Below are 21,971 nucleotides of genomic sequence, written 5' to 3' on the forward strand. Positions count from 1 at the left end.
ACCTTTATTTAACAGCCAGCTGTTGACACTTTAAGTATGGCTCAGATAAGGATGCTGGCTTAAAATCTTGTCAGTGGTACTTTTTTTTTTCTTCCCCCCCCCCCCCCTTTCTGGATTTCTTTCATACTTTTAGAAACTGCAGAGGTGGAGGCCAGATTCTTGAGCCTCTGGTTCCTCTGATGGAAACATTTAACTGAATAATGAAGATGTTTCCAATCCATGAGATGGGGATTTTTCATCACTTCAGTAAGGGCAATTAGCATATGAAGTGGAAAAAAGCTTTAATACAAAGCAAGTTTTTAAATTTCATTTGGTATTAACCTTTTGATGCACAAGTTGAGTTTTCTAAATATATTAGATGTGAGCTAATGAACTGAGCTCCAGTCACTTATATTTCTGTTTTGGGAAAAGGCAGGAGAATTCATCTGTCCCAATGACTAGTCTAAATGTGGCTTTTAGTTTTGCTTTTAATCTTTACATGGACCCCCGGTTCCTCACCACTTCCCACTTTATTTCCATTCATATGTTTGGGCATTATAGTACATGATCTTTATATTTGAGACATAGGAGCATTCAGTGCTGCTTCTATAAACAAGACGGTGGGGTGCAAGAAAGCATTAGTGAGGCAGGCAGTGGGCACTATGTTAGTCCCACCACCCTATTTGCTTGGCTCAGAACACATGCTTTTTTTTCTGATCAATTTTATTTAACTTACCAATGGACCTATTTTATCTTTTACTTTTTTAACCATTAGACTAACTACAGGATTGGTCATGCACTGTATGGTAGGCTTTTTAATAAACATTAAATACTGATTTGATTCTTTTTAATAGCAGTTTTACTGACACTTTAGCAGTTTCACTGACACTTTAGTAAAACTATTTGTCTGACACAGCTGTCAACTTCCTGCAACTGAAATAATTTCTTATTTTTTAAGATAAGCCTTCTAAAGTAGAAAGCAGACCTCATGCATCATTTGAACCAAATAAAGTACAGTGAACTGAAGACCCCTCCCATCACTTGCTGTGCTATGGAGTCTTTAAATTCCAAGCAGAGGTCTCAGCTGTCCCAGTTTAGGTTACACTGTATTAGGATTGGCTGTAGCAGTATACCCCCTCCTCCCTCTTCTAGCTTTCACTGGGGGAAAGCATGAGGCAGAGATTAAATGTAGAAACTGTCACCAGGCTTCTCCAGTGCAGCTGGCACCATGGATGTGCTTCAGAGCAGCTCCTGCTAGCTCTGTAAGCCCTCCACTCTGCCTCCTCCCACTATGTTTCCTCTGATAAGATTTTGAGTACAACAATCCAAGAAGAATTCCCTGACCCCCACCAATTTATACTGCTCTATTCCTAAGTTTTTTACCTCTTGATTGTTGGAACAAAATCTCTAAAAATTGACCACAAAAAGCCCCAGAAGTTGGGGAAAATTGCTATAGAAAAAAAGAAAAGCCAGAAAATTCAAATAGTTTTAGTGTATTGAGCAAAATTATAGTGCCTAGTGCACAAGCAATTGGTTAAGAAAATTGGCATATTCAGAGGAAACCGAGTAAGATCTGAGTTGTCTACCATGCCTGAGGGAAGGATTGAATGTCCATCCTCTCTCTCTTTCCCCAGGGACAGCAACCACAAGTGCCAGGTGTGCAGGGTGACAGTGGTTGGCTTGTCAGCATATGCCAAGCACATCTCCAGCCAGCTGCACAAAGACAATATCGATGTTCACGACAGAGAGGAAGACGAAGGGAAAGAAGAGGCTGATGAAGAGTACTTTGACAAGGAACTAATTCAATTAATCAAACAAAGGAAGGAACAGAACCGGTTAGTATTCTTCTTCTTCTCTTAAGTTACACGGTAAAATTCCTTTAAAGCTGTTGTGGGTATGGAGAAATGCTGCCAAGATAGACGTATGTTTGAAGTGCAGTCTGCATGCAACCAGTCTGCTGATCATAAGAGCAGTTTACAGTAACTACCTGTAGGATGCAGCTTGTGTGTCTAAACACAAACATTTCATTTATTATTTTCAGTTCTGATAGTTATGAGGTTTACTGCAGTGCTTGGAAAATGAGGCTTAGCCTAGTCCACAGCAGAGGTGAAACAGTTTCACTTGTAGTGTCACAGGGCCTTGAAGTGGAATTCCTTGTGTGCTTATTAAGGATTCAAGATTATTCAACATCTCTGTGCAAATATTTTATATTCTCATAAGTATACAGTTGAATAAAATGTTGCAATAATTCTAGCAGCAGTACTAGTATCCCTTCTTTGCCCTACAAAATTAGCCTATCACAAACTGTTGTTGGGTATAACTTGATGCTTGTATTTTACAGTTCTGATTTATGATCTCTGAAACGAATTAGAATCTCTTATTTTGGGTAACAATGTAAATGTCATCCTGAAATGCACTGAAGTCTTAAATGAAAAGCTTTTTCTTTTTGTTTAGCACATAGTATACATAGTGCTACATAGTATATAAGATTTCTGTTTCAGCATTTATGCTGCATGTGACACTTTTGTGAGTGTGCATTGCTAGTGCCATGTAATTGTATAATATACAGTTTAAAGAGTAAGAACATATTACTGTAACACTGTAAGGGGGGCATCGTTTTTTTCTTTTTTAATATTATGTTATGTCTGGGTACCCCTACCACAGTGTAAAATAATTTTGAGCTCTCTTTTGACCTGACCAAGAGCGCACAAACATTAGGTCATTGCCTGCCCAGTCTAGACCCTTTGGATATCAGCCAGGACTATGAAGGTTTTTAGGCTTTTCCCCTGTCCCTTCATTCTAATCAATAATTGTGCTGCATGGTACCCAGTTTTGTGCTATGATGCTCAACATTGTTTTAGAGCTATTCCATTCCTTGGCTACTGTCAAGGTTCCTCCCCCACTCTGAACGCTAGGGTACAGATGTGGGGACCTGCATGAAAACCTCCTAAGCTTATCTTTACCAGCTTAGGTCAAAACTTCCCCAAGGTACAAGATATTCCACCCTTTGTCCTTGGATTGGCCGCTACCACCACCAAACAAATACTGGTTACTGGGGAAGAGCTGTTTGGAAACGTCTTTCCCCCCCAAATACTTCCCAAAACCTTGCACTCCACTTCCTGGACAAGGTTTGGTAAAAAGCCTCACCAATTTGCCTAGGTGACTACAGACCCAGACCCTTGGATCTTAAGAACAATGAACAATCCTCCCAACACTTGCACACCCCCTTTCCTGGGAAATGTTGGATAAAGAGCCTCACCAATTTGCATAGGTGACCACAGACCCAAACCCTTGGATCTGAGAACAATGAAAAAGCATTCAGTTTTCTTACAAGAAGACTTTTAATAGAAATAGGAGTAAATAGAAGTAAAGAAATCCCCTCTGTAAAATCAGGATGGTAGATACCTTACAAGGTAATTAGATTCAAAACATAGAGAATCCCTCTAGGCAATACCTTAAGTTACAAAAAAGATTCACAGACAGAAATAGTTATTCTATTCAGCACAATTCTTTTCTCAGCCATTTAAAGAAATCATAATCTAACGCATACCTAGCTAGATTACTTACTAAAAGTTCTAAGACTCCATTCCTGGTCTATCCCTGGCAAAAACAGCATATAGACAGACACAGACCCTTCGTTTCTCTCCCTCCTCCCAGCTTTTGAAAGTATCTTGTCTCCTCATTGGTCATTTTGGTCAGGTGCCAGCGAGGTTACCTTTAGCTTCTTAACCCTTTACAGGTGAGAGGAGTTTTCCTCTGGCCAGGAGGGATTTTAAAGGGGTTTACCCTTCCCTTTATATTTATGACAGCTACACTGGCCAGATGGGGTCTTCTGCATTTAGTGTTCTTTGCTCACTTTAAATCTTTTAAAATCTCCCTGTTTGAAGTGTCTCGGAGGTGAGGGGAGCGTTGGGTAGGTGGGAGTGTTCAGTTAATGATGTCCACAACAAAATTATTTCCCTCCAAACAGAATGTAGTTATCAGCTATTTGACTCAAAGATGCTATTATTTAGACACCATTTCTGTCCTGGCTTCTTATATTAGAGCTCACTTTCGCTTCTGCAGTAATCCATATGACAACTTCACATCCATTTCACAGGAGGCAGAAGTCACTTTAATGCATGCTGAAAGCTTAAAAAAGGGAGATGGAATGTGAAGTTCTCAATTTATCCACAACCAAGGTCAAAGGGTTGTGGAGGCAAATGTTGTGGTATGAAACTTCCCCGTCTTGCCCTTCCTGTGACCTACAAGGATCCATTCTCTCTTAGGCCAGTTAACAAGGATCTTTAACTTAAATTCCATTTTTGCAGGATAAATAGTCCTAGTGTTCAGATTGCTGACCTTGAGAACTGCACCACCAGCATTAAGGCAGCATTTATCTTTGAGTGCATGTGTTTTATAGATCCACTTTGGGTTTGGCAGGATATCAAGAACAAATATAATCTTCGTTTATATCTGCCTGCTAGCAGACTACCAAAGGGCAATAGCTGTGTGCTCAAGGGAAGATCTTTCTAGGCCTCTTATTGCACATTTCAAGGACGGGCTGAGGCCTCGTTTCAAAACTAGACAAAATGTTTTTCTCATGTCTGAAACCAAGCTTGCTTAGGTCTTTAATACCTAGCTGTCGTACAGGAACTCTAGAAATCAAGAGTCTCATTGCTGTTTTCTCCAGCAATTCGAATAACTGTTTTCCTCAGCCCAACTTTCCTTCTAATCTTTACCAGTTCATCCTAACAGTAATACCTTGCACTTACAGGATATATAATCTTCAAGATCTTTTTAATGATTGCCAGGTAGGGAGAATTTACCAATGAATGAATGAATTTACCAATATTTTGCTCAAATCAGTTGCTTAGTCACACTTTGAGAGACATGGGTTGGGGAAAGAGCTTGTATAATAGGGAATATCTTGCCTTGTGCTCTTAACTTTTTGTTATAGTCCAATCACTGGCAAATTGAAAGAAGTATTGTCTCATTCTCACTTTGCAGTCTTCCCTTAATTAAAGTGAAAGTCGTTGCTTAGATGTCTCTTCTGGAATGGAGTAAAAACATCCCGCTTGCCAGGAACAAGTAACTCCTCTTCTTCTTCTTCTCCTCCTCCTCCCCCCCTCCCCCAAGCAATTTGAAGTAATTTTGGGATGGAATGTTAAGTGTGGGGAGAGGATCTTGCACTTAACCTGACAAATGTTCATGACAGTTTTACGAAGATAAATTTAAAAATATCAGCTTTCCTTTCATGGGAGTGGAAAAGCAAATATGTATTTTACCAACCTGGAAGCTGAGTTTTGAATAAGAGAAGATTATGCAGCCTTCCACAGCATATTTGTTCTACAAGCTTGGAGAGAGCCAGTAGGGAGAGAAATGGAACCTAGCAACTAAATTAATCATTTCCATTTGATGTATTTAGAGTAGCTTTTTCATTGCAAGTAAAATAATATGCTAGGGTGCTATTTGATGCCAGTTTAAGAGAATTAGGAATCAGACTGGTGCAGCTCATGGATGTTAAATAAGCTAGTACTTTAAGCTTTAACTAGAAAATTAAGTCTGTAGCTCTTAGCTTTCAAAATACGAGCAGTGTTTCTTTGTAACCTTAAGTGATAAAAACATCATGAAACAATAATACTGACACACGTCAGTTGGTCCCATTTATTTCAGAGGTGTTTGGACCACGAAGTCTGATGATGATGATGATGATGATTTAAATCTCCACCTTATAAAATAGGTCACTGCTGATCAGAGTACATAAGAGAGAGGTATAATCGTGTTTATGATCTGGGCAATCTGAGTGCTGTCTTGTTTTTGGTACCACCGAAGGGTGAAGGTTTGGAGAGGGCCACCTCCTTTTTCCCCAATCCGATCCCAAAAGATGATAAATCCAATTAATTACAGATTAAATAGCACGGTATAGGTTGAGAATGCCATGTGATGGGACTTGAAAGGAAGAAGTTTTCTATCTTACGTCATCTTTTCTGCAAGCAACTTGGTTAAGTATTGGTAGCTATTTTTGTAACCTACCAAAGTAGTCTTACAGCTTTTTCTGCCTATTAATAAATTGTGACTCTTGAAATGCCAGGGAAAGTGTCCCATTTGACCTCCCATCAATGCCTTTGCACCTTTCTTTCTTCCTGTTGACTCATCACTTCCTGCATTTCCTCCTGAACCCATATTTACACCACAATACATCAAATTTGTGTGCATTTACAAATGGGAAAAATACACTCCCGCAGTCCTGTCTCCGCCCCCCCCCCCCCAAATGAAACTAACCTGAAACTTGCTAACCATTGCATGCCTTGTATTTTGTATTTATATTACAGTAGCTCCTAAAGGCCCAAACCAAAATCAGAGGCCATGCTGCATCTTTTTTTTCCCTTCTTCCTCTGTCCCTTCCCTGAAGTGCTTAAAATCTTTCTTGTTTATACTGTGCTTAGCACAATGTGACCTCAATCTTGGTTGAAGCATGTAGGTGATGATGTAATACAAATAAGTAAATGATCCACATGACAGCATAACTGACTGTTTGGAGGGGCCTTATGTGAATGAAACTTTTTTTTTTTAATAACTTGATGACACTTACAATACTGATTTATTTTGCCATTTTTCATATGTGGTCTTAATGTAAAATTGTTTGTTTAAAGATTTTTTTTTTTGGCTTGTTTGTTTTGTTTTTTAACTGTACCCAATAGATGTGCAAGGGCTTTTTGGAGAAGTATTGTCAGTGTTTTCACTCTATGCAGGCTTTGTGGAAAAAACAAAAGAAGTTGGCTGTCTTAAGCAGACATCATTGCTAGAATGGATTAGACAAGCAGTAAGAATTATATATTTTGTGCCCCAGAGGCAAAGTGCATAGCCACTTCCAGATATTAGTAGTTTGGGAAACCAGTGTCCTGCCAAACGACCTGAAGTTGCTAGTCTGTGGCGGTATTGTTACCTACCAGCCTGCTTTACATCTAAGGCTTAATGTGTGTAGATTTATTCTGGCAGATTTTTAGATCATTTTGAATAGTTTGAGGCTTGTTACCTCTTTTACAAAGCTGGGATAGTTTGGGATATACTCTTCAGTCACTGAACAGACATATTTCCTTATGTCTTCTAGGCAAGTTGAAGCTTGCTGTCGAAACCAAGAAAAAGAACCCAATAATAGGAGACCACAGAGAAGGCGAGAAGAAAGAGCTGCTTATAAAGACAGAGAAACTTATGATTCATCCTTGTGGCACCATCAAGGCCCATCTCAGAAGGACTGGAAATGGGAAAACAATGGCTTTATGAATCCTAGGCAAGGCAAATTCGCACATTCTGTAAAGAACCCTAATGCAGACAGGCACCTCAGTGGTCCCAGGGGATGCTCGGGATGGCATCAGAATGGTTCTGCAGGCCTTTCAGGTCAACATGATAACCATGGGAATTCTGGAGGTGTTTGGCATCCGAAAGGAGGAGGAGAAGTGTCAAACTGGTATCAAGATGTCAAAGGAAGAAATTCCAACTGGCGTTCTGAAGGAACAGGTGACTTTTCTATTTGGCATTCTAAAAACTCTGTAAGAAACTGGAAATCCAATCCTCAGGGTGCAAATGGCTGGAATTTTGGTGGCACAGGGGACACATATCCACTGGGAAAAAATAGGACTGCAAATCCTAGTTCCCACACAGAAGATGGGAGTGTTGCATGGAAAAAAAAACCCATTAAATATAACCAGGAAAGGTATACACGGCAGTGGCAGGCGAATGACCAATTGGATTTTACTAGTGATAAACTCCCTTCAGTGGGGGCACTGGATTTCGGTATTTCTGAACAACCAGAGAGTAAAATGTCCAAGATGAATGGAAAGAGTGGCAGCACTTCCAAAGATAAAATTCATCGATGGACTCCTTACCCGTCTCAGAAAGCCACAGACCAGCATGCATGGTCTGAAGAGAATGTTCCTAAAACTTCAGAGAGAAAAAATTCTGTATCTCTACCTTTTCTCGAGACATCCATGAAAGGAATGGATCTTGAAATAGATACTACAAGCCTCCCAAAACTCATAACGTGGGAAGAGACCCTTTTAAACCACCCCTGTAACAAGGCCACTGCTGACCACCTTGAATTTTGCAAGGTGAAGGCAGACTGCCCCAGTGGAGGAAGACCTGACCAAGAGGAGGGCAGAAGTAACAGGATGCCATCACTGAAATCCCCACTCCTGGTTATTCCAGACATGAAGTTATCTTCCCAAAAGCAAGACCCAAAGAATCTCTTGAAAAATGTCAAGCTTCTATTATCTTCCTGCCCTGGAGAACTCCAGAACCATTCGAATGCACTAAACTTAGAAACTAATCGTTCCTCTTCTTATGTATCCAGGTTGCGCAGTGCTTGTAGCTTAAGAGACAGCAGAGATGTGCTTGACAGAAATCAGAGACAGCCTATTGATAGCCTAAGTGAAGAACTGAGAAAAGCCAAAGAAGAGTTGCAATCCAATCTTTCTCTGCAAAATCCTTACTTAAGTTCATACAGAGATGCAGAGAGTAATCTAAGTGGTGGTCGGAATATAGAGGAACACAGGAAAGGTTCTTCAAAGACTAATGAGCCTAGAGTTGATACATTGGAGGATGTAAGTGAAGAGTGTGAAAAGGCTGAAGCAAGGGTTGAAAAGCTAAGTCCTTTCATCAATACTTGTTCACCATGTGACCCTCAGGAGTGTGAACATGCTAGCACCAGAAAGGAAGGTGACACAGAAGCATCAGGCAAACCTCCCAATTCAAGTATTATAACTGATGAGCAAAAAGATTCTGAATCTCAAATGGAGTCAGTGAGCCCATCAGGCCTTCAACACAGTTTAAGTGATGAGCTGAAAACCTCTCAGGAAGGGAAAGGTGAAGATCCAATCAAATCAAATCATCATTTTGATATGGAAGGCTTTGAAAACAGTTTAGATCATGAACTGCAAAAAGGAGGTGGTGGCCAACCTTCAGGCCCTCTTCTTCCTGAATTAAGTAAACTTGGCCTCCCTGCTTCCCTTCAAAGAGATCTGACACGACATATCAGTTTGAAGAGTAAAGTTGGGGCACATCTTCCTGAGCCCAACCTCAACAATGCACGGCGTATTCGAAATGTTAGTGGTCATCGAAAGAATGAGACTGAGAAGGAGTCTGGACTTAAACCAACCCTGAGGCAGATTCTTAGTGCATCCCGAAGAAACATAAACTGGGAACAAGTTATCCAGCAAGTAACAAAGAAGAAACAGGAACTTGGCAAGGGTTTACCAAGGTTTGTAACCTTTTAACTTTCAAACCTGGATCTTAGTATATTTGAGTCACAAGACTCTAAAGACTGACTTCTGAAGAACTGCAGAGATGAATTCTACCATACCATATTTGTCTGTCTATAAAGACACACATACATACACACACACACACACACACACACACACACGAAATTGATTCTGATCATAGTTTGTGACTAACAATTCAATGCATATGACACTGGGAGCATTAGGTTTTATTTTAAAGTTCTGTTAACTACAAAAATGTATAGGTATAATATGAACAATACTTTAAATATATTGCAAGACCATTACTTGATTTTTTTGCATGAGATCAAATACTGAGAAGTACTTAAATTGTCACAGGCAAGTTGAATGCATCCCTTGCTGTAGTAATTTACTTTTTTTTAATTATTAGCAATTTGTACATTTTAAAAAAATATCCAGATAGTTATTCTCAGTATCTTATACATTGAAACTGTCTTTAAGCTTAATGTGGAGACAAGTATTTTCAGTCTGTCTTGTAAACACAACATCTTATTGTCTCATCAGTCGTAGAAGCAGGTAATTCTGTAATGACTGTCTGAAAACTATAGTAGGTTTACTTCTGTGTTTTAAAATTCTGTTTCAGATCTACCCTGTGTAAGAGGGTAGTGTGCTTCATTACAACTCTGACAAGAACTTCTGTACAGGTTTCTGACTTCAAACTAAGAGGGCCAAATTGACCTTCACTTTACCCTAGAGCTGATGAAAATCCTGCATTTGTGTTTAAAAATAATAGCATGGCTAAGCACTATCTCAATAGTGAAGTTATGCAGCTGAGGGTCCTTCCTTTTTAGGTTACACAAAAGGCAGCACAACACTAGTGTTATCTTTTAGTCCATTCGTGTATACCTAGCTATATATTTAAGACAGATTTCCCCCCCCCCCCCCCTTGCCTGTCTTCTGCTGTTATACATTTACAGTGTTTTTTGTTTGTTTTTAGGTTTGGCATAGAGATGGTACCCCTTGTTCAGAACGAACAGGAAGGTCTTGATTTGGGTGAAGAACCTGAGCTGTCTGGCCTAGAAGGGTTCCAGTGGGAAGGGATTTCCATGGCAGCATCTGGATCAGCTAGGAAACGCAGCCTCTCTGAAAGCAGTGTTGTTGTGGACAGGACTACTTCTGTTTATGGCTTCTTCAGTGACCAAGCCATAACAAAGGAAAGTGAGCAAAAGCAAATCATTCCAGTCTGCCATTCACATTTTATAGCACCTGTATATAAAACAAATGCTAATAATGTGGCTGACTTCAAACAAGAGACATCCTCTCTCCCCTCATCACCATTCATGTCTGAAAGAACTGAAACTACCATCAATGGAAGGAGACACAGCCTACATACTCCCTCTGATGTTACAAGCTTCACAGTATTTACCACAAAACAAGATCAGGAGAGCCCAGAATGTAGAATATCACTTCTTGAAAACAAAAATGCATTAGAGCTCATAGGGGAAGGAAACATTTTGGCTTCAAATGGCGCTTCAGTGCTTGCAGGATCAAACTCTGTAGATGCTGCTACAGACAGCAGCTGTACATCTGGTACTGAGCAGAATGACAACCAGGGAATTGGAAAGAAAAGAAGAGCAACTGGAGTAAGTGTAGTTCTGCATATCTTCAGGATATTAGCAATAGAAAAGTTTCTCTTGTTGGTTGTCATTAAGTTTGGGATTTAATCATTGGTATTTTTAATAAGTCATGGTCAGGTCACAGGCAAGAAACAAAAAATTATGGCTCATGATCTGTCAATGACTTATACCATAACTACCCCTGATTGAATCTTAAGAGCAGGTGCTGCTGCCGGGGTGGGAGGGAGCCTTGGGGGGCCCATAGCCACTCTAGCCACTGCTGGGGCGGGAGGGAGCACTGGGGGGCCCGTGGTTCCTCTGGCCACTCTGGGACCGCTGCCAAGATTGGGGTCAGGGCATGTGGGCTTACCCCACTCCACCTGCCTGGCATTCCAGCTGGGGAGCAGGCAAGCCCACTACCCAACAGGAGCACCAGCAGGGGTAAGCCCCCATGCCCTGACCCCGCTCTCCGACAGGAGCACTGGGCGGAGCAGGGCAACCCCCCCCCCCCCAATTTACATTAATTCTTATGGGGAAATTGGATTTGCTTAACATCATTTCAGTTAAAGTAGCATTTTTCAGGAACATAACTATAATGTTAGGTGAGGAGTTACTGTATATTTATAGGCAAACTCTAATATTGGCCAGGACAAACACACTGATTCTTGGCATATCTTGTTTCCCTCTGTACAGTATCTGTACTGAAAGGATTGTGTTCACAGGACCTTTGTGGTGGTTTGACCCAGGATAGATATCCAGTACTACATAATTGCAAATATTTTTTGTCGTCTTAGATTCAGAGTGTGTTTTAACTGACTTAAAAAAAATAAATAAATTAGACAAGGTGGAATGGAAGATGCCTTCATGATACTTCTAGCTCTTTTTAAGATTTCTTGTGGTTTAAAGACTAGAAAACTGCCACTGCCCAGAAAACTGCCACTGCCCAGAATGTCTAGACTTGGCCTCCTGCCTCTGGAAATGAGTGTCTTCAATAGAATGCTTATCATGTTTCAGGACCTACTAGGAATGTTAAGCAACCATGGAACAATCGGTTTTCTGGTAATGCCTGGTTTTATGGTTGAACATTTAAAAAGAGAAATGCACTTTTGTAGTAAGGGTTATCTTTAAAATTATACCACAGAGGAAAAAAAATAGCTGAAAAACTTTTTTTTTTTTAACACCATGTGCTTCAGTAATCTTGTCTGTCTTGGACCTAATGACTCTCTTTCTGTGTATGTCCCTCTTTCATTTTGAAACTTTATTTAGCATGGTATTTATCCCTTTCTAGATTATAACTAGTCTTATTTCCTCATTCATGATCTTATCACAGCAAACGACATTAGACAGACATGAAGGAGCACATCTTGGCCAAGTCTACTTGTTCGACTTGGCAACTGAGTACCCAGAGCGCTGTCTGCTGTAGTATTTCATTGTCTCCGGGGGAAGCAGGAAACTTATTTTTATTCTTGAGAGAAGAGGCAACAAAGTATGAGTGAATGGTGTTATAACAAAATTCATCTGCATATGTTCTCTCCTCTGGCTATAATCTAGACTTGCCTGGGAAAGACACAGTAGATATTTAAATTCTTATTGTAGCCCTAGACTTTTGTAGAATGTAGACTTAAGTTTTAATTATATTGTTCTAACTTTAATGAATGAACTTTTCTATTTATAACTTTTAGGAGGGATCGTCTCCTGAAATCCCAAGTCTAGAAACAAAGAATAAAAGAAGGAAAATTAAAGGCAAAAAAGGTGAGTGATACCAGGTGTGTGTGGGAGGACACAGCATGAAGAGGTTATGAGTATATGCCAAAGCTGCCTTGATAACATTTGGTTGTTAACAAAAGTTGGTTTGAGGCTTCTCTCCTCTTCACGGTGATTTTTGGTTTGCGCTTCCCCCTCCTCCACCTCCCCCAGTTCCATGGCTGAACACTGAAAAGCCTGTGACACTCTACTTATCCTGAACACTGCAGTTCTGTGCCTGTGGCTGACTTGGGACATTGTGCTCACTAAAGGCATACAAAAGAGTGCCTGTGAAGAGGTCAGCCAAGCTGTAACTGGATATTGACAGGTAGGCAATGTCGGGAGCAGAGCAAGAAAGTGAGAGTATTCTTGTTCTACTCCACCTCATTGTGTAAGATGGCTTCCTTAGTCTCTTCTTGCTCTCACACATTCTTAAGTGTGACCTATGATCTACTTTTGAAGCTTTTCAAATATTTCTTTTGTATATAATGTGTAATGAAGTAAAAGTGTTACTGGGCTGAGTGCTAGGAAAAGATAAATTAAGAAATATTTTGTAAAACGTTTTGCTGCTCCTTTGGAATCTTGTTCCAACACCTGAATGACATTTTCCATCTCACAGAGAGGAAGGATGGCTTTGTTAGGGCATATGACTTGGAGTCAAGATATAAGAGTTCTATTCCTGGTCCTGTGTGATTTTTGGGGCATATCACTTAATTTTTCTTTGCCACAATTTTCTCAACTGTAAGAAGCAGATGAGACTTTCCTCGCATGAATGTTGAGACCAAATCGATTGTAAAGAATATTGATTTCATCAAATGGATGATGATGATGGCAGCCTACCAACAAGAAATTTTGTTCTTCTCACCGACCGCATTCCTCAAAAGATAAAGTCAGTTTCCATGAGATGCAAGATATGGCTGCAGCCGAGATGGCTAAATGGGTGCGCTTTTTTTTTTTTTTTTGGTTATGTCAGGGAGATGGTAGCCAATTCTGCTTACAGGATTTTGGGATTCAGATAATCATCATCATCCCCATCCTGATATATAGTCAGACTTCCCCCACTTTGTCTGTCTTGCTAAGAAGCAGATGCAGCTGATGCCTGTCTAGTGAAGCATCTGCTTTGTTCCCTGTTGCAGAGGCCTTTAGAGGACAAATAAGACTTCCTCTCAGAAAAGCTCCAGGGAAGTAGGGCCAAAAATACCTCGCCTGTGGCATTCTCCTTTAGCCTTTTGACAGTCTTTCTGTTCTTCCAATCCTGCTTCCCCTCCTGTTGGAGTACTGACTGACACTTCCAACTCATCATATGAGATTTAATGAGTTCATTGCTTGATGCTGTGATACAAAAAAGTCTACTAAGATGTCTCTACAAAAGTGACCTGTTAAAATGAATTGTAAAACATGAGCTGCACTCTAAGTTGTGCTTATTTCTCTTACAGAGCGCTCTCAGGTAGACCAGTTGTTGTCTATTTCTCTGAGAGAAGAAGAGTTGAACAAGTCACTGCACTGTGTGGATGACCGCCTCTTGCAGGCTCGGGCTGCTCTGCAGGCAGCCTATGTTGAAGTTCAACGATTCCTTGTATTGAAACAGCAGGTAACTGCAGGCTTTTTGAGCTGGCTGAACTAGAACAGCTTTCAGTTGTGCTTGATAGGGCTGGTTAAATCACTTTTTCTCCTCCCTTTTCCCTCCCCCCCCAGATAACAATGGAGATGAGCACATTGAGGAGTCAGAGAATTCAGATCCTGCAGGGGCTACAAGGTACTGAGATGTAACGAAATTGCAGCACTGGCATTCTGACCTCTATTCTTTAAGCTTAAGCTTCTGTGCTGATCTTGTATTCAGTTTAACTTCGAATTTGCTCATGAAAGTTCAGGATAGGTTGGTACAACTTAGTAAGTTGCCCATATCCAGTTCTGTTAAGCCATTCCTGTGTTGCACAGTAAAGCTTTCTACTAATTCAGACTGATCCAGGCATTTCAAGAGTGTCATGTAGTAGGCCCAGCAAACTCTTAATTGCAAGCTTTTCCTTCTTGTCTCCATTTATTTCCTCTTGAACTGTTAACTGTTTGGGGAAGTTTGGTTTTAACATATGGGCATTTGCTCCTTCTTTCTCTAGAAACCTATGAACCTCCTGAGAGGTCAGAACAGCTCACCTGCAGCATCTCAGATGAAAGAAGAATTAGCAGATCCATGTCAACAGCTGATCTAGCTCTTCCTCCTTCAGGTCAATTCTTCCCCCTTCTGGAGACTTCCTCATGTCTCTCTTCCCATACATCCCCTTCTGGTACTCCCTTGGGAGCCTCTCTCCGAGTGAGCTCCCCACCTGTGTTCCAGACCCCTGGTACTATCACAGCCAGCTCTGTTCCTGATTCATCCATGCAAATTAAACAAGAACCTATGTCTCCAGAGCATGGAGGAGAAAGTGTGAATACTGTGCTCCATGGCTCTGTGTGCGCTCCACAAGCAGAACTGCAGCAGAAGGATGGTATGTTTGTTTATCTTCTTTTTAAAAGACTAGTTTTATGAGAATGAGGAAAACCACTTAGTTGAAAGAGTAAAAGTTATTTAGGCTTCAAACCTGTAAGCTACTCTGCATGGGTGAACCCCCACTGACTTCAGCCATGGTAATTATCTTGCAGAATTGGGGCCTTTATTTGTAACAGACTTAAGTTACGTTGTTGTTTTTTTTAATTTGTTTTATTGATTTGGTTTAAATGTATATTACAGCTTTAAAACTAAAGGCTTATACTTCTGCTTCAAAACAAAAAAAATAAAAGGCCAGAACTTGCATGCAATCATCTCTTTAAAATGGTGTGTGTATATATAATATAGTATTATGGTGGCTAGTGAGATTGTATTTGCTTCTAGTCCATATTGTAACTGGAAGCAATACAGCACTGGCAGCCACCTACACAGTGCAAAAACTGCTTAAGCAAGAGATCTAAACACACTTTTGGCCAAACTAAATTAAGGATCTTCTTAACGGGGTTAAAAAAAAAAAAATTCCTCCATTACTCTTGAGTTGTAAGTGGGATTTAATAACTAGATTCAGAGGTTGCATAGTTAATATTACTCTCTTTTCATTGCTTGAAATCTGAATTACTGTGAGTGGTATTAAATTCTTTTCATTATTCTCTGTATGGCCTTGATCCTGCCAACATATATGCTTAATTTTACTTGCATGAGTGGTCTTATTGAAATGAATGGGACTGCTAACATGAGTAAAGTTAAGCATGTGTTTAAGTGCTAGCAGGATAAAGGTCATGTTTGTAAAATTGAGATCTTGAGTTGTATCTAGAATTACTGTGATAAATTGTTTATAACATTTTTAAAACAGAGGAGCGACACAAAAGTTCCTGAGCTCCAGCTTACTTTTAAAGGGATTTGAGCCCAAGGAACCTAAATCCCACTCATTTTTCCCCCAATGAAATGCAGGCACTTTTCTACAAATCTTACCCTCGGTATCTACCTGGGCTAGACCGGGGTGAAACACACACCTAACCAGTGTTTGACCTTTCTTCTCCCAGCTTAGGGAAATCTCAGGGAAAGAAAGGTAGAAAAAAACCACAAGTTTTTTTGTTAAATTAAACATACTATATGTTGTACTTCATAAGCATATTTATTTCTCAAACATAAACCATACATTGTCCAAAGTAAAGCTTACAGTTTTGTATATAAAACAGAAGAGTCCATGGTCTAATGCAGTTTCAGATTATTTTTTCCTAGTGTGGATTCTTGTAGCTATTACATTTATGTTCACCTATGTTGCATTAATCTGGATATATTTAAATTCATTATATTTTCCTTCACTTTTTCACTTCTAGCATTTAGTAGAGGACCTGTATGTCTAAAGATGTATAGAAAAAATATATCCAAGGCAAAGTATTGCAGTTGTTAGTTTAAATTGCTTACATTGTTTTACACTGAAGGTGGTGTTCAGTCTAAAACAAGGGTGCCAACTGCCTTATCAAGTTAAGTATTTGCCTTTCCATTTTTAATGGCTTAAGCAGTTCATGATTTTGGCATTTTGCGGGGCATCAAAGATGAACAGAGGACTGCTCCTGCATGAAGCTGATGTTGAGGAGCTGCTGGAGGGTATGGGACAGAGACTTAAGTGATTGCTGTAGCTGCAATGTCATGATGTCTCTCTTGCAGAATTGTCAAACTCCGTGCTTCTATTATGAGTTCAATGGCTTGTTTAGTGGCACAGTTGAAGTTAAAGAATTGGATTAAACTAATTTTTCTACCTTTTTGAGATGAGCATGAATCTTGCTACTTAACTCTTTGCAATGCTTACATTTAACTTTAGAAGAATTGTTTTCATAACTTCCGTCCATTCAGTTGTATGCTTCCTACTACTTTCTTTTTTGATACGTTTAGTCTAAACTGTAGGTTGGTATTTGATAGTCAAATTAATTTCTGTTTGCAGAACTGATCAGTTTTCATATCACACACGCATAAAATGAGCAACGGCCGCCTTGTGAATTCAACACTAGAAAAAATACAATGAGCTAACCCATTTTACAGAGATTCACCAGTGGATGTCTTGCCCCCTTTCTGTAGATTTATATCTAGCATTCCAAATTCCCCCAAAATTCAACTCTACATCCTTGTCTCTTTAACATGCAGATGAGTTGATTCCACTCAGCTATGCGCCTCTCTCCAACCTCCCTTCACCTCCTATTTAGGAAGTTTTGTAACACCTGTAGTTTCCTAATAGGGATAGCAAGCACCTTGATTTCATCAAGTCCCATTTTAAAATAGCTACAGTTTTTTGTTCACAGTGTAAATTAGAAAACTGCTTTTGTTTAATAATAATTAATTAATCATTAATTTTAAAAAGCCTTTCAATTATGTTAAATATGTAGTGACAGAAGTTTAAAAAACACTGGGAATCAGAACACTGATAAAACCAGTTGAGGTCTTTTTCCCCGCTGGGGTGGTTGAATGGGAGTAGGCACCTTGGTTTCTACCAGTTATATCTAGGATGTGAATTTAACAGTTTGCGTGCATCCCTTCCACCCCAATGTTCTCGTTTGATATGGTCACAACTGTTTAAACCTTGCTTAAATATTTGTTCTGCCTAGATGTGGATCTAAGAGCATGCATGTGTATATCAGCAGTGGTCAAAAATAACTTAAATTGCTCAGAAAAATAACTTTTCATTAATTGGATAATTATGCTCTCTTCTCAGCAATTGCCTGAAGGGAAGCCTTAATTATAAAATTAGAAAGCCTGGGGTGGCCAATTGGAGCACATTTAAAGTAGAATAATTTAAAGGGTCATCCCAGAGAATCAGATGTGTACCATCTTGTCTCTGACTGAAAACTGTCAACTTTTCAGGAAGGTTGCAGAAGATTTAACTTACCTTTTTCCCAAGAGATTTCTAAAGAGAAATATTTTTGTAATGCTATTAGCTTCTCCTTTCTGGCGAGAGCCTGTCCCATGTGTCATGAATAGGGATTGTTGGAATTAATAGTATTTGACATTATTAATATGGGAGACCAGCAGACTCTGATTTAACCATAAATTCCTTTATTAAATCCAAAGGTCAAATGGTATTTTATACAGTTGCTCTAAACATGCCTAACTGTCTAAAAATAAGCAGTCACTACACACAGTACAATAAGCAAGTATTCATGAGCGTATGATCAGTATACTTACAAATAGGCCAGACCTAGGGAAAAGTGTCTCATCCTGGTGTGCTCTAGCATGATCAAGTAGGGTCTGACAAAGAGCCATGCATTTGAAAGTTCTCTCTACTGTTCAGCTAACTTGTTAGCTTTAGCAAAAACCCAGTTTGAAGCAGTTTATCCTTGTTGTTTTCCTTCCTCATTTCCTCCCCCTCTTTGCTTACCAACAGAACAGTGGGAAGGTTTTTTTTTCTTAAGACAGTTTGTCTTGTTACTGCAGCTGTTCATTTAATCAGTTACTTTTTGAACCATACATTTTTCCAACACTAAGTAATATTACTTATTCTCGTAGCCTTCTTTTACTTGCTGATTGTGACCATCTCTGTACCAGTCACAAACCAAATATGTATTATTTTCTTAACCATACCTATGCTAATTAAATTTTCATAATTATCCCTACATGTGTCCAGAAAGTCCTTTCAACAGTTCTTAACCATATTTCACCAAATTCCAGTGGGCACAATCCATTAGATAACTGCAGTATGTGCAGTAACACTGGCACATAAATAAATTGAACATCATTGTACAACACTTCTTTGAGGAGTCTTAATACTACTAAATTACTGGGGTCTGCCTCCACCCTAGAGCATTCTGGCTTTTCCTTCTCTATGTATGGTATTTGTAGCACCCTTATTCCCACCCTCCTTGATTTCCAAAAAGGTACATATTGATATGCTCCCTTTCTTGTAAAATTTAATCAAACACAAAATGTATAATGCCCCTCATGTCTAGCCTATATATATTCCTTAAATAGGGATTCACAATCACCATGTTTTCATCTGTTGTCAGGCCACTTGAGAATTGTATGTGATAACCAGTGACATTGTTTCTTCAGGTAGATGCAGACATGTATTCCACTTAGGTGCGTGTATGCCCAGCGCACTGGAGTCAGATATTTTGCCTAGCAGTACCCATAGAGGGGCAGCACTCATGGCTCTGGCCCCTCCCCTGTTGATATGAGGCAGCACTTCCCCAACTCTCCTCAGTGTCTTCTCACCACCCATGGGTGGAGCTGGAGCTCTGTGTAGTTCAGTCTTAGCCTAGTTTTTTATCGTATGTAGTTTGTGTTAGTAGTTTAATGTTCATGTTAGTTAGTTTTAGTAGCTTTTCCTCTGGTGATGCCCTCACTGGGGTTCAAACACTGTCTTTTGTGTGGGGGAGCGACCCCGAGCAGCAATCACCACATGCAGTGCTCACTTTGTCTTGGCAAGGCCCATCTCAAAGAGCATAGTTCGATCTGCAGATCATTCAAGAAAAGGACGCGGGTGGCCCAGGACCTTCACTTCAAGAAGCACCTGCTTGAACAGGCCATGTGGCCTGATCTGGTACCAATGTCCTCATGCAGCCAACGATCACCCTCTTTTTCTGAGTGCGGCCACTTCACTTTTGGGAACAGGCACACCTCCAAAGAGGTTGAGGAGACATTCCTCATCAACTGCACCAAGGAAAAGGTCACATAAGACCAACTGAGATTGCTCCAGGTCTCGGGGTGACTCTTCTGCCTCCCCCATAAAGAGTGTGGACCAGTACAGGGCCAGCATTGGCAGGCAGCTCCAACCCTTCTCTGGTTCCGAGTGGGAAGGGCAGAAACTTTGTACCATCTACTCTGGTTCCAGCCTCTGCTGTCAGTTGAGTCTGGTACTGATGAGGGAGATGCTGGTACTGACTGTGTCCATGTCATCAGCATACCAGGCAGCCACAGACCTCCTCTGCCTTTTGTTGTTTCAAGATTTTTCCAGGGTTGCACCATCTTAGCCCCTCCAATGGAGCAAGGTGCTGAACCCTCGTTTGTGAGCACCATATCCCACTGCTACCCTTCCAGAAGTAGAGGTAGAGCCAGTATCAGAATCTGTATGGGGAACCCTGGTACTGGGAATCTCGGCATTGTCAAATGTGCTTCCGTGGCAGCTTTCACCAGCCTCTGCCACTATTCAAGTCTGGACAGACACTGTCTTCGGCACTGACATGTTCAGTACCAATGATACTGCCTCCATCAGAAGCACCACTTCCTACCTCGTTCTGGGCAAGGGATTAACGGATCACCTATTTGCTCCCTCTGTCTTGCTCTTCACTTGTCGCTGGGATCCCAAGAGTCCTACATCCAAGTTGAGGTCTTCATCCTCCCGCTCTGCATCATGCAGTGAACACCAAGGATCACTAATGGACCGTTTATAGTCCCCAAGATTGTCCTCCACCACTTGGTTGGGATGGAGGTCCTTGGCCAGGTGCCTACTGTCTACCAGTGCCCTGTCCATATCAGTGGCCCCTTGCAGTCAGTGGGTTGCCCCTCATTCTCAGAGGTCCTGCTCTTCACCTCGTTCATAGGCAAAATCACTTGTTAGATCTGCATTGGTATCTGCAGACATCAGCCATCATTCTCCCTGTGGAGCCTCTAGAATATTCTTGTCTGGATGCATCATCCCTGCGACACGATCTGGCCTTGGCTCAATTAAGAGCCTCTGCTTTTTTGTCTCCAGATGAGACTGCACTACTGAGTTCATCCTTCCCTTTGATACTGGAGGACTTTAAGGCATATCAAGACCTGCTGCGCCATGTGGCTGCACCCTTGGGCATCCAGGTGGAGTTGCTGCATGAGACCCCCACACTGTGGTGGACATTTTGCAGTCATCTGCCCCTTGTAGAGTTGCTATCCCAATCAATGTGCTTCTCAGATTGGCTGAAGCCCTTTGGAGTACACCAGCCGTGATACCGCCAGCAGATAAGCACATGGAAAAGTGTTGTTTTGTTCCAGTTGAAGGAACTGAGGGGTTCTATTCACATCTGGCCCTCAGTTCCCTAGTGGTGACCGTGGTATACAACAGGGCATAGAAGGGCAGATTCGGATCTACTCCTAAGGACAGAGACTCTACACGATGGGATCTTAAGGGCAGGAAAGTCTACATATCCTTGTCTCTACAGATGTGAATCTTTAACCAACTTGTTGTCCACATATGATTCCTTAATTGGACAGCTATGTCTGGGTTCACAGACCAGCTGCCCAAGGTCTCACAGGAGGAGTTTGGGGCTTTTGTCAATAAAAGCTCCTTGGTGACCAAAATATTCTTGAGGTCTGCCCTTAACATTGCAGATGCTTCAGCCAGGGTGATATCCTCTGTGGTCACTGTGAGGAGGGCTTCCTGGCTGCTAAATTCTGGCATTGCACCTGATGTTCAACAGACTATTGAGGAGTTGCATTTCGACAGCCGAAACCTGTTCTCTGACAAGACCGATGACATGCTTCACTCCTTCAAGGATTCTAGGGCTACCTTGAGATCCATCGGGGAAGTGCGCCACCTGCACTGAGGCAAAACTGTGGTGCTCAGCACCAGCTGCAGCAGTATCGTCCACAGTGTACCTTTGCGCAGCCCTTTTCCCTGGAGCAGTAGGACTACCCTAAAAAGCAGGATAGATCCCACAAGAGAAAGTGGTTGGGCTCAAAGTTTGGCCAGCCTACACACCCTCCCTTGGCTTCTAAATGCCTGTTTTGACTCCTTGTTCCAGTCCATTGCTCCTTCCTCCTCATCATCCTGTTCCTTTGGGGACAGACTGGCCCCTTTCTTACAGTGCTGGGGTCTCTGTTACTTCCAACAACTGGGTCCTGCACATGGTCAGAACCCTCCTCCATCTTCTCCTCCGTCTCTTTTCAGGGATCCTGTCATGACATTGCTCCCTGCTGGCATTGGGAGTGGTGGAGGAAGTTCTGCTGGAACGGCTTCTAATC

General features: G+C 41.0%; 1 protein-coding gene across 9 annotated transcripts in view; it reads left to right on the forward strand.

Annotated features, from left to right (window-relative positions):
- ZNF106 (zinc finger protein 106) overlaps window positions 1–21,971 on the forward strand; it is a 79,733-nt gene that overhangs the window by 19,633 nt on the left and 38,129 nt on the right. For all 9 annotated transcript variants that reach the window (XR_012159443.1, XM_073348615.1, XM_073348614.1 and 6 more), the window contains 7 exons: window positions 1,614–1,814; window positions 7,073–9,217; window positions 10,198–10,843; window positions 12,499–12,568; window positions 13,996–14,150; window positions 14,255–14,315; window positions 14,674–15,042. Coding sequence is in view for 8 of the 9 variants with exons in the window: in XM_073348615.1 (XP_073204716.1) it covers window positions 1,614–1,814; window positions 7,073–9,217; window positions 10,198–10,843; window positions 12,499–12,568; window positions 13,996–14,150; window positions 14,255–14,315; window positions 14,674–15,042 (3,647 nt within the window). In the remaining variant the exon portion in view is untranslated. The remainder of the gene's footprint in view (window positions 1–1,613; window positions 1,815–7,072; window positions 9,218–10,197; window positions 10,844–12,498; window positions 12,569–13,995; window positions 14,151–14,254; window positions 14,316–14,673; window positions 15,043–21,971) is intronic.

The sequence above is a fragment of the Lepidochelys kempii genome, chromosome 6 (genome assembly GCF_965140265.1).
Source record: "Lepidochelys kempii isolate rLepKem1 chromosome 6, rLepKem1.hap2, whole genome shotgun sequence".
Classification (NCBI taxonomy): Eukaryota; Metazoa; Chordata; order Testudines; family Cheloniidae; genus Lepidochelys; species Lepidochelys kempii.